Source organism: Aquila chrysaetos, chromosome 1 (genome assembly GCF_900496995.4).
Source record: "Aquila chrysaetos chrysaetos chromosome 1, bAquChr1.4, whole genome shotgun sequence".
NCBI classification, from domain to species: domain Eukaryota; kingdom Metazoa; phylum Chordata; class Aves; order Accipitriformes; family Accipitridae; genus Aquila; species Aquila chrysaetos.
The window spans coordinates 47,035,896-47,048,911 of NC_044004.1; the positions used below are offsets into that span (position 1 = coordinate 47,035,896).

General features: G+C 38.6%; 1 protein-coding gene across 1 annotated transcript in view; it reads right to left on the reverse strand.

The window, feature by feature from the left end:
- RXFP1 (relaxin family peptide receptor 1) overlaps positions 1-13,016 on the reverse strand; it is a 52,937-nt gene that overhangs the window by 22,838 nt on the left and 17,083 nt on the right. Inside the window, exon 2 of the mRNA XM_030029124.1 lies at positions 10,081-10,236. Coding sequence (XP_029884984.1) covers positions 10,081-10,236 — 156 coding nt within the window. The remainder of the gene's footprint in view (positions 1-10,080; positions 10,237-13,016) is intronic.

The following is a 13,016-nucleotide window of genomic DNA, read 5'->3' on the forward strand; positions in this document are numbered from 1 at the left end:
AATTCGCATCTGCAGAAAAAAAGGATGAGCAGTGCCTCCTACACTAATGGGAATGAGGGAGCAGTTCACTACAAAGGGGAAGTTCACCAGTGTTTTCAAGGAAGTTGAGAGGCAGCTGTGTATTTTTGGGTGGCCATAAAAGAGAAGGGGGGGAAAAAAAGCACAGAGAAGAGAGAAGATGGATTATTTTCTACTGGAAACATTCCAGTTGTCTGGAAATGAAATGCTTTTCTCATGGCATTGATTTTCCTGCCTTCTACTAGAAACACAGGAGCATATCTGAATATAACAAAACAACTTATTCAAAGTTTTCTGACCTTCAAAAATGTTTGCTTTGGGCCAAGCTTTGTGTCCAAGCCTGGGACAGTCTTTATTTTATACAAACTGTTTTGTCAAATCCCAGAAGAATGTATTGTGCAAATAACTATACTTAGTACAGCCGTTCGGTGAAGCACTCAATGCCAGAACTGTAAATCACTTTGTGATCGTTTAGAGTTTATATGGTAGGTTTGTGACCTGTTTACTTCTGTCGAGACGAGGTTCTCCAAACACTTTAAGAAATGACTGGTAATAGTACTGGTCTTGAAATCCCAAATCTATCATTTGGGGGAGTACAGCTCAGATGAGAAATTGCTTTTTCCTGAGCCAGTTCTAAAACAGATTATGTTGGCTGCACTTCTGTAAAAAATGAGATCTGAGAAAACAAGGCATCAGCAAATCTTTTCCTACATGGGATAAATGAAATAAGTAATTGTAAACTGGACTTATCTGACTGCAGATTAATACACTGTTCCTTGCTAAAAGTTGTCAATTACCATTTCTGATGGGAAAGGAATGAGAAAGAGTATGTTAATCCTGACAAACTACAGATTTGAATAATCCTTTCAGTGACAGATCCAAGAAAATATCAGCTTTGCTCAATTAAAGACACATCTCTTATTTAGTATGGAGCTTATGAACAGGATGTTATCTATACGACTTTCCCCTTCTCTCGGCCATGTCTTCATGGGTTATTATGCAGAGAAATTCTATCAGTGAAATGCATAAGCACTCTAAAGAGACACTGTGTCACCCTTTCATTTTGCCTTTGCTGTTGGTGGGCATAACCCGTGGACATATTTCCTTCTGCCAGTTGTTCAAATATACTTTCTCTTGCTGTAAGAAATTATTTCAGGCTTTTCACAAAAATATCTTTTAGTACAACAAGGAAAACCTGAGTCCTCCAGACAAGAAGCAATTCCTTTTAAAATATTTACAGATGAAGGAATATAATTGTCCTTTTCCACAGTGTTGGGGCATACTGATATAGTCATTAGACTTACAGTAAGACCAAAACCACACTGAGAATTTACAAAACAGTGTTGCAGTGCCTGGAGCATTCAACTCTGGGAGTGAATTTCACAGCCCCAGTTTAGATACACAAGTGGAAAAAAATGAAGAACCTAAAACTGGACATCTACCAGTCAAGGCAAAGGCAATCTACCCCACACCAAACTGTGTGTCACTGCACATTGACCGTGTCCTGTACCTGCTGATTAACTGAAAGGTAGCTTGCTTACTTATATGTGACAATACAATCACAGAAAACCAGACAGGAATTAAATCAATTCAAATAAGGTTTATACTTCTCTGGATGAGCTAGATTACATGCTTACACAAGTTTATTCTTGATTTTAAAACAACTTAATTAATCCAGTGCAACTTTTAAGAAAATAGGCAGGCTCGAATTTCCAAAAGATAAATATCTTCTCAGTATCGTACCTTTATTCCTGAGAAACACTTGCATAGGGGAGTTTTCTAGTTTAGATAACAATACTTTTAATCTATATAGATTAATCCGATTTCCTATTCTGTTTTGCTCAAAGTATTTACAATTTTTTAAATAAATGTGACAGAATAAATTAAAATAAGCTAATAGAATGAATACATCTATAAAACCTTGGGGTGCTTGAAAGTTCCCTTAGCAGTAAACCACTACAGTGGAGACCAAAAGAGACATAAGTCTAGTGAAATGTAAAAGTTACTCTTAGTTATCAACAATATTTAAAGACTCAAAACCAAAATTGATTAAAAGCCTCCAGCACTTCAGCAAAGCTATTCCATTTGCTGATATTTGCATATCAGTGTAAACCTGATTATTTCAGTGCCATATACTGTGGATGAATGGCAATGACAGTGAGAATAAAATTCGGCCATATATGAAAAACTTCCATGTGAAGCTTGAAAATCTGATCTTTTGCCAAGTATTTGCTACATTTTAAGCATGCTGCTGACTTCCAAGTGTTTTCTTTTTGCTTCATAAACAGAATTTACTATCTAGGGCTCAAAACTGAACGGTGTCTCATACTTTTAAATCTCCCATTTTAAGTATGATGGAAAAAAATGCCATGCCAGGAAAAGATGAGACTGACTATAACATTATTCATTATTAGTATTAATTTGAAATATAGAGTCAACAAGCTCTTCTGCAATGTGCTGAGGCAAAAATGGGAAACTCAAACCCCCTGAAATTTCTCACCCCTTATGAGCAATCTTGTAATATTAAAACATATATCTTTTGTATAGATGTTTTGAAACCTCCCATAGAAATTTAGATTTCTGGTATGGAAATCTAAAAGATGATTTAATGAATCTACAGAACTGCAATAATTCTCTGTAAGTTTATAGACCTTCAGAGAAACACATATGAAAACAGCATGACATCTATATAGATTGTTATTACTTTCATCCTGTTGAATTTTATAGGCTCTTTTAAAAAAAGGTAGTATGCTATAAGTTATTAAATAAGGCAAGAGAGTCACCCGATGACTGTATGGCACACAGTAACAGATGAAGCCTGTGCTTTTAGAGGTAAATAGGTGCAAGACTTCAAACAGCCGCTCCCTGCTCCAGTTCTTTTGGAAACCTTTGTCTGTGATTTCCAGCCTATGAGCTAGACAGAGCTTAACGAACATCTATAAGCGAACTTCACAACTGGGGAGCTGAATGCTGCCTTTTGTTCAGAGACCTCTTAGGCCTGGGAGCAACACAATGGTAAATACATTTAGCCAATGAAGAACTCCTCCAGAGAGTCAGAAACATCTTAAATTAAATCTGCACGCCTGTTCTTGCCTCACTGGACTGGAAAAATGTGGCTATGACACTGTGATTAAAAAACAAATGCAGACACACTACAACCATTGCCGAACTGCCAAAAAACCAGTTTTGTAGAACTATCAGCAAAGTTGTCCAGAAGCCAAATTTCTAAACACTGAGGAAACTTGTGCTCTCAAAATAGCTCAGGCTACTTTGTTCCATTAACTACTCTACATAATTAAAGACCCTGCTTGTGAAAAAAGATAAAATTAAACACCCTAGCACGGTGTTCCTTCCATTCCCCTTTTATTATTGCTAGTAAGTAGAGTGGTAGTCAAATATGTAACAGTAGTCGCTGGTTTTTTAATGCCCCATTCATGGTGAAACAATCTGGTCTACAGAGGTGCAAGGGATTAGGCCAAATGCATGCGATTTGGTTTTGAAATTAATAAGAATTCTGGTGTTTGCATTTTTAAGAATTCTTACGATAAAATACTTTTTATTCTAAATATGACTTATGCCTGTGTTATTTGCACATAATCATTTCCTCTAGAGATTTACTAGTAATAAATGAAGAACCTATATCAACATGCAGTTCTGAGATGGAGCATAAGAGCTATTCAGTAGTGTGAAACGACAGTAACCCTAATTTTAAACAAAGCATAAACCATATCTACTCAATTGCCAATTAAGTTTAAGAAAAGAAGAATTAAGGCATGTATTTATGAGAGTTAGGTATCACATGCATGGGAAGATACTGTATTTTATATCTCCTGTTTCTGTGACAAGTTGCAGGAGATCACAACCCAGATTTCTTCATCTCATCTAGAGAAAAAAAGAATAAAAAAATCACTGCTAGCACAGTGATTCCAAACAGTCTTATCCAGTACTATATAGGAAGGCTATCACATGAGTCACAAACACTGTTTTTTTGAAACATCTGAGCTTTTAATTAGTTTTCTAATTTAGGTAAGTTATGATTCTTTGCCCACTGAAGACAGTGGGAGCCTTTCCATTGATTTTAGTGGAGTCAGTCCAGGTCAGTTCTCACCAGGCTCAGCTTTGCTTCATAAGACCTGTTGTGGTCAAAAGCCCAGGTGCTGTGACTGAAGATGGTACATCAGTCTTATTGTTTGCACTTTAAATTAGAACAGAACATCATAAATCCAATAACTACATAGATTTTGACTGCATGTTTGGGTACTATCAGACCCTAGTGGAAATTAGGAAAAACTTTTAAATCTGAAAGCAGGACTATTTATAAAGAAATGAGTGCACCTGTACTTTACATCCAAGGGATTTTCAGAACCTGTAACTACAGGATGCTGACACATAGTTCTAAACATATTAGAGACAAAGCAGTAGGCTTTAATCTTAGACTTCAAGACATATCATAAAGTACGCTTTCAATTGGCCAGGTAGGATGTCCAGAGTTTCCCCTGAAAGGAGAAAAGCTCAGTACCTTTTAAGACTGTTTATGTTTCTGTATTTCTCCATTTACGACTTTGTACCAAACTAATTTCAAGAGCTGATGGGTGGTTTTGGAACAAGAAACTTGAGGTAAGTTACACTGCAATTTACTGGGAGGCTTCTCCCCAAGAACTGGCATCATATTAGCATCACAGCTAATTTACAGTTACGATGAACAAATCATGCTGACTATCCAGCAGAATGGCTGGAATATTAGGGTCAATTGCAAAAAAGATCTTAGAAGATCACCCAGGAAAAGCAAGTATTCAGTCTTTCAGTGATTTAAAATTTAACTGCATTGAGCATTTTTGCAGCACTTTGTAATTAGCATGAAATAACTACAAAATTATAACTGACCCAGTGATGTATCTAGAAGAGATAATTACACAAAAGTTGTTAGACTAATAACGTTACACTTTTATCATTGCGTGTAATAGTAGGAAAATTTTATTCAAAGCAAGCTGACCCTTATCTAGGACAAAAGTTTGCTCATTCAGCCCTCTAAGTAGATGGCATATCAGAGAGCTTTAAAAAAGAAAAGATAAAGTGCTTATGTGTAAGTTTTAAAATTTAAATACTTAATTAGGAAACAGATTAAGGATTTTTTTTTCCTCTAAAGCTACTCAGAGTTGGTATTTTGAAAAAAATTTGTTCATCTGAACAAACATGCACGTTAAGACAATAAAACACATGTGGACTCAGTGTAAATCTACATTCAAAATACTGTTGTTCTGTTATTTTTGTTTTGCATTAATCAACTATTGGGTTTACCTACTGTTGGTAGTGTTAATTTTGTTTTGTTTATCATTAAGCATCACTGTCAAAGCAGAGATTCCAAAAGGCTTCTTTCCCTGAATATGTACTTGGGAATATGTACTTGGCACTTTTACTGTGCCATTGGGCTTCAAAGGGTTTTGCCTAGAGATTGTTTAGAATACATTAACAGTAACATTGCAGCAGTAATGTCTTTGATGTGAGAAATACTCTTTACTTGTTTTAGGAACAATTCCCACGTCAACACTGCCATAGCATTAGGTGAGCAGAATTTGTGATTATGCCTAGTATTTATCCTTCCTGCTCACGTTTAAAAAAGCAATGAAGTAAACAAATGTTCTAACCTCCCATCTGTAAACATCAGGTAGCTGCAGAATCAAATTTTACAGCTGTAAATAAACAGGAAAAGCTCTTCCCTGGAAAATTAGGCTGAAGCCATTACATTTGAAATCAAACATAGTCTCAGTAGGACAAAACACTCAAACGTGCCTTGCTTTGTGAACTTGAGCTTTAATCAAGCTTGGGCACAGAAGGATGCTGGAATTGCTGTTTTTTTTTTTTTTTCCACACATTTTGAGTTTTGCTAACCGATACAAAAATAATTCCAAGTGAAACATGTGATACAGGCTAAACTGTTTAACAACGTACTCGGTCTTTTTAAGAACTTGGTGCTTCAGAAAGATGAGCACGGGGCAGAACAGCAGAGAAAAATTTACTGCCATACTCAAGCCTAGAAAAGGAAAGTCCTCAAGACTATAAGCTCTTATGAGAAATTATGAAACTTTAAATAAATAATTTTTATTGAAAAATATCATATTGATGACAAATTTGCATAAAACACTCACTTCTACTTGATGGACTATGTTTTCAAGTTCAAAAAGTAAGATTGTATTTTCCATGCACATTTAAGGTTATCTAGTGATAGTTCAGAAAGAGCCTCCCATCACTTTGGGCATGATAAATTGCTAGCCTCCTCCTCTTGTTGCAGTTTACTACATTGCCTCAAGTTCTTCTCATCAGGATATCACACACAGTATTTTATTGGTTTTGGAAACCCAACTAGGTGACAAAGGCATGTGAGCTTCCAAAGAGGAGTGGGTTCACTCCACTGTAACATATCAGCTACAGTTCACCCCTTTCCAGAAGTGGAAGAAGTGCTGAAGTGGAGCTGACCAGCAGGATGTCCACACCCTGAGGTTAAGCAGTAACACAGCAGTCTTGAGACCTAGAGTCTGTTCCCAACTCTGCCCATGATGCTAATTTCAGGTCATTTCACTTCTCTGGACCTTAGTTTTATGTTTACTGTTTGGACATGGAGAGCATGGTAGAAGTGAAAGAGGAAGCAGATTTGAAGAAGGCACCATGAAGCCAATCTTTATGTGCCTGGGTTGGGTGTGAACGGCAATTACAGCACATCTGAAAACACATCTCAGTGAGGATTCAGTTTAGTTTGAAATATTCACAATCATGTTTTGCTGTTATTGGGCATGCAGTGCATGAAACACGACTAATATTGCAAATCATCTCAAAGATTACAACAGTAAATATTTCTATAGGAATGAAGTGGGGAACAAGAGAACTGTACTCATTAAAAGAGGAAATAGACAGAATTACTACAAGATAGTTGGAGAGACTAGTTTCAGTATTTTCAGAGGCTCCTGTCATGTTGGTCTCTTTTGCACCGAAGCCTTTTACTTTCTGTTTCAAGGGCATTTAAAGACTTTTACAAAGTAACTCTCTTCGAAGATCTATGTGTGCTTTTTATGCTAGTTGCTTCTCTGCTTGTTTTCTTCACTGATGTTTCTTAAAAATGCTATTTCAGTAATTGCAGTTGCTGTTAATATTCAGCACACTTATGGGCTTGTATTGAACAGCTATACTTTGGATTTTCTTATGTTTAGAGTACCTGGTTGTTTTGTTGTTTTTTGTTTGTTTGTTTTTCCAAATAGTAGTATTATGGTTGTCAAAAGAAGGGTTTTTTCCTTCTCTTCTTCATCAGTATTGTCCTTTCCATCACAGAAAGAACTATTGTCCATGACAGATTTTTGCTTTGTGTTTCCTTGCGTTGTAATACTGGTTTGACATAAGATATATGCAAGTCTTCACTATAACATTTTCTGTAGGCTTAAGATAGTGTTTTATCATTACTGAAGAAATCATTAGTAAAGCAGCTGCTTTACCTAGCTGTGTTTGAGATATATGCATTAAAAAAAAAAAAAAAGTATTTCTGAATTCCTTTGAGGGTCTACGATGATTTTTTTTCTCTCCCCACACTTGTTGGGTTGAATGTTGTAGACTAGCCATCTCAAAGCTCTTATTTAAATTTATGCAAGATGAAAGTGTGCAAGAATTTAGAAGTTGCAGAAGCTACTTAATTAGAGTACCTTGTGGATCAGATTAAAATTTCCAATGGTACTACATGAAACAATTACTACACTGGAATAATTTCATTTTGAATTGCTTTTCTGTAACCAGGAGCAACGACTTCAACTGAAAACTAGTTGTAAATTTAAAAAATGGGTAGAAGGAACCAGATGTAATTGCTTGCATAAGGCAGGCATACCGAAGTGGTCCTGGGAAACTGCAGAAAAAAAGCAGCTGGATAGTTTCTTTGTCTTGGGAGCTAATCAATGAGGCTTCCTTTCTTGGATTTTAAGCAAGATGAATGGTCACAAAACAGAGCTATCCCACAAAGCTCTCCACACTTACTACAGTGTAGGGGCATTGCAGAAAATCTCATCATGACACTCCATATTCTCAGGCAAGGAATTGACTCTTTCTTTACTTGAACAACAAAGTTGGACTGCAATGCCACTTTTTGAGAAAACATTACTGATGAGTATGACCTTAATGCATTATACAAGGCATGCATTTCTAAATGAGAATATGGGGTCAAGATATGAGAAAAACACTAATAGCACAGTTTTCCCAGTAAGTCTATACAATGAGCCTTCATCTTTTGTACTTTAGGCTTTCAGAAATTAACGCTAACTCATTCTTGAATTACTGTACCCAGAAGAGAATTCAATATCGCAGCTGAATTGTCTTGCAAACCGTACTGTCTTATACATCCCGTTATGAAACTGTGTATATCCTAATTGCCATTTGATCAAGCGGTACACTTTCAGCAAGTCCTTGTACGATAGACTTTCTGGTACTATACAGAAATGAAACATGGATAAACCAACTGTTTACAGTGCTTGGACTTCTTAAATGTAAGAGGGCACCACCACCAGCAATTTCTGCCACTGCAGGGCAGGATAATTACAGAAGAAGAGAACAAGAGCCAATTTTGTTTAGGATTTTGATTACTGGCAATGGAAAGTATGTTTATGGCATCAGCAAATTACATAAAACTAGAAAAAGCTGCAGGTCTGTTAGATGGGACTAGAATTAAAAGTGACTTTCATATGGAGTAAGACCCTGAAATTTGATAGGTATAAGAATAAAATACTACCCATTGGTACAAAAATCAGCTTCACAGATACACAAGAACAACTATTTTCAAAACCTCACTGACTTTGCTGAGAAGGCTTGTGAAAAATACCATATTTTGTTTGAAATTTCTTTCAGAAAATTTCTTTCAGTATACATAGCTTGGAAGTTGGAAGTTTCACTTAATATTTTAATTTCCACCACCACCCCCCCCAACATAGAGCTCTGAATGGCAGCGTGCCTGGCTGGGACAGGCAAACAGTTCACCTGCTTGGCTCCAGCGAGCTGGAGGCATCATGTGAGTCAGGGCAGCAAGCATCTGGCTGCCCTCCATGGCTACAGGCAAGCTACCGAGGAATAGGAAGTCTAGTTTCCCCATCTGCCATAGATCAGCAGCTCTGGAGAGTAACTCTGAAACTATCCAGGCTGTTAGTAAGCTGACAATACCAGTAAATAAAATGTGCTAGGGCCGATTTTCTCTCCCTGTGGTCATAGCTCACAACCAAATGGCTAAGTTCTCTTCTCACTAAATACAGGGAGGCCTTTGCCAGACTATCCCAGGTCTGTGCCACCCTCTGAGCTGTATCCAGGCACTGCATGAGAGATACTGCTCAGCACAGAATAAAGCTGTGCTGGGGCCATGCTCACAAATAAGCAGTGTGGACAGGTAAGTGCCAGTGCAAAGCCCATGCTCTGGCCCTACTCAGTTTGCAGCAGGGGTAAAGCCTACAAACCAAGTCAAGTTCACGGCTACCATCCGGCAGGGTCAGGAGTGACAAGGATCACAATAGCAGGCAGCAGTGACCCGACTACATGTATTCCCTGAGATTTTGACATTTCCAAACCCCAAAGCCTGGTAGCAATGCAGCTTGCACAGCACACTCACACAGTCACGTTTTTTCTCCCGAATTAGGACATAAATGATTTCTGAAAAACCCTGAAAATTCTTCTAAATTATGTTTCCCAGCCAGTTTTAAAAGTCACATTAAGCATTACATAAGCTCTGTTAGTGCATACATCTACCCCTCCTCAGCACAGATCTTTACTAGATCACGTACGTCCATTTGTACACATCAAAATGACATATGCAAACAAGTTCAAAGCAGGGATAAAATTGGTTTGTACACAAACGAAAATGTGGTCCATCCTTCTTTCCTAGCAAATGGCTTGTTGGGTGGCTTTATTAAGCCAAAGACCTGCTGTATCCTCTGCAAAACATTTAACTTTCCTACTCCTAACACTCTGCAGCTCTCTATTTAGTGTGAGCACTACATGGGTTTCAGTGACTGCAAGTGCTAGACACAAAGAAAACTCTCAACCACGTACCACAGTTGTCTTCGTCGGCCCGATTCCCGCAGTCATCCTCACCGTTACAGTGAAGTTGTTGGGGCAAACACTTTGTGATATTGCCACATGGGAAGTAGCCCAGGGGGCACCTGACCCCAACTCCAGAAACATGATCTTCCAAAGAGTCATGGATGACTAAACAGAAAGAGAAAGAATATGCTTACTTTAAGATGTGCTCTTAATGTTTAAAGATCTTGGAGATTATGCTTTTATAAATACTCATTTGCATTTGAATGTGAATATCAAGCGATAAATACATATTAGTTCATTGGACATGCAATTACAATAGTATATTAAGTACTTAACTAGGCAAAAACATTTATATTGTCAGCTAATTAAAATTTGCCTTGGTATAAAGCAACCAGGTAATTCCTCCCCACGCATCCTAGTAATAAGGTGAAAATGCTAATCATACAAGACAAATGACCTAAGGTCACTATTTAAAAGGATTGTTTCACTTTGCACTAGAAATTATTACAGCAATATACCAGATTAGCCATGCAGATATGGATTATATTAATTTGTGATGAAATTTTAGACCCAGATAGATAAGTCCTTTTATACAAAGTCAGAATTATATATTTTTAAATGTATCCTAATTTCAAAGCAATTACTAGATGACACTGATCAAGGATCAAAGAACAAGGAAAGTAACATCAAATCTGTGATGCAGTATTGCTGAAGAATGAGCAAGATGCCACAAAGGTGCCATTTTGAATCCTTTGGGAGAGTTGTCAGCCTGGTCCAAAAAATTTGGAGATATTGTTCAGAATCTATCAGTCTGAAGTTTAGATACACAGATGCTCTTCTGCTAAGCCCATGCTTTATAGGAAGTAATTTCACAGAATACAGGGACTTCATTCAAGCAGTGCTGAAGGGAAAGGTAGAGGGATGCTGATGAGGGACAGCCAGGGCAGCTGGAGGAGCCTACCTGTCCTCTGTTCCTCAGTTCTCTGTACTACAGCAGCTCCAATTACCCACATTAGCAGATATATGATGCCTTATCAGTCCCTCCAGTGTACCTGAGGGACAAATTCTGCCACCACCACTTATAGAATCATAGAATCATTTAGGTTGGAAAAGACCTTCAAGATCATCAAGTCCAACCATCATCCATGCCCACTAAACCATGTTCTGGAGTGCCTTGTCTAAGTGCTTTTTTAATACCTCCAGGGATGGTGACTCAACCACTTCCCTGGGCAGCCTGTTCCAATGCCTGACAACCCTTTTGGTAAAGAAATTTTTCCTAATATCCGACTTAAACCTCCCTCGCCACAACTTGAGGCCATTTCCTCTCATCCTATCACCAGCCACCTGACAGAAGAGACCAGCACCCACCTCACTACAACCCCCCTTCAGGTAGTTGTAGAGAGTGATAAGGTCTCCCCTCAGCCTCCTCTTCTCCAGACTGAACAACCCCAGTTCCCTCAGCCACTCCTCATAAGACTTGTGCTCCATGCCCCTCACCAGCTTGGTTGCCCTTCTCTGAACACGCTCCAGCAACTCAGTGTCTTTCTTGTAGTGAGGGGCCCAAAACTGAACACAGTACTCGAGGTGCAGCCTCACCAGTGCTCAGTACAGGGGAACAATCACCTCCCTGCTCCTGCTGGCCACACTATTTCTGATACAGGCCAGGATGCCATTGGCCTTGTTGGCCACCTGGGCACACTGCCGGCTCATATTCAGCCAGCTGTCAACCAGCACCCCCAGGTCTTTCTCTGCTGGGCAGCTTTCCAGCCACTCTTCCCCAAGCCTGTAGCGCTGCATGGGGTTGCTGTGACCCAAGTGCAGGACCCAGCACTTGGCCTTGTTGAACCTCATACAATTGGCCTCGGCCCATCCATCCAGCGTGTCCAGATACCCTCAAGCAGATCGACCCTGCCTCCCAACTTGGTGTCATCTGCAAACTTGCTGAGGGTGCACTCAATCCCCTCATCCAAATCATCGATAAAGATATTAAACAGAACAGGGCCGAACACTGAGCCCTGGGGAACACCACTTGTGACCCACCACCAACTGGATTTCACCCCATTTACCACAACCCTCTGGGCTCATGCATCCAGCTGGTTTTTCACTCAGCGAAGAGTACATTTGTCCAAGCCATGAGACGCCAGCTTCTCAAGGAGTATGCAGTGAGAGACAGTGTCAAAGGCCTTGCTGAAGTCAAGGTAGACAACATCCACAGCCTTTCCCTCATCCACTAGGCGGGTCACGTTTCCCAGTGTAAGCACAACTGACCTACTGCTTTTGTAATGGATTGCAGGGTGCCCAGACAGATTTCTTGTCATACAAGATCACCTTCTTCCCAGAAGCATACTAGTGAGAGGGTTTTAAATTACTCTAGAATAAAATTTATTCAGATTCCAATATTTTGGAAATGGAGAAAAGCATCATCAGCACACAATGTTACCTAGTGCTCTTCGTGCTCCCAAAGCTTCAGAAAGCTTACCTAGTGAAGTACCATTCTGCAAGGGCCTGCTAATTTAATTTAAAAGATTACTTTTAAAATTTAAAATTACTCAAAAAGGAGTATCAATTCCTCATTATAGTTAGCATTTGACTTAGTGTGTGCTGCCACAAAAAAAAAGATAAAAATTCCAATATAAATTACATTTTAAGTTTCATTGCTGTCTTAGAGCACTTGAAATACCCTATACAAACTTCATTAACTGTGATGTGATTCTTGCTCAGATAGTAAATTGCCACTTCTGAAACATCAACTATTTTTCCAGGCTATTTTCATAAGGCAAAGTATAAAACTTTTACGCAACTTGCTCAGATTAACAAAGAATATGTTATTACACAACATGTGATTTTTGTCCTAATTTTTCTCCTGGGCTAAGGGAATCACCTGAAATTGAATCAAGTACTTCAGATTCATAAGAAATCTCTTCTGGAAGAACTTTCACAAGTTA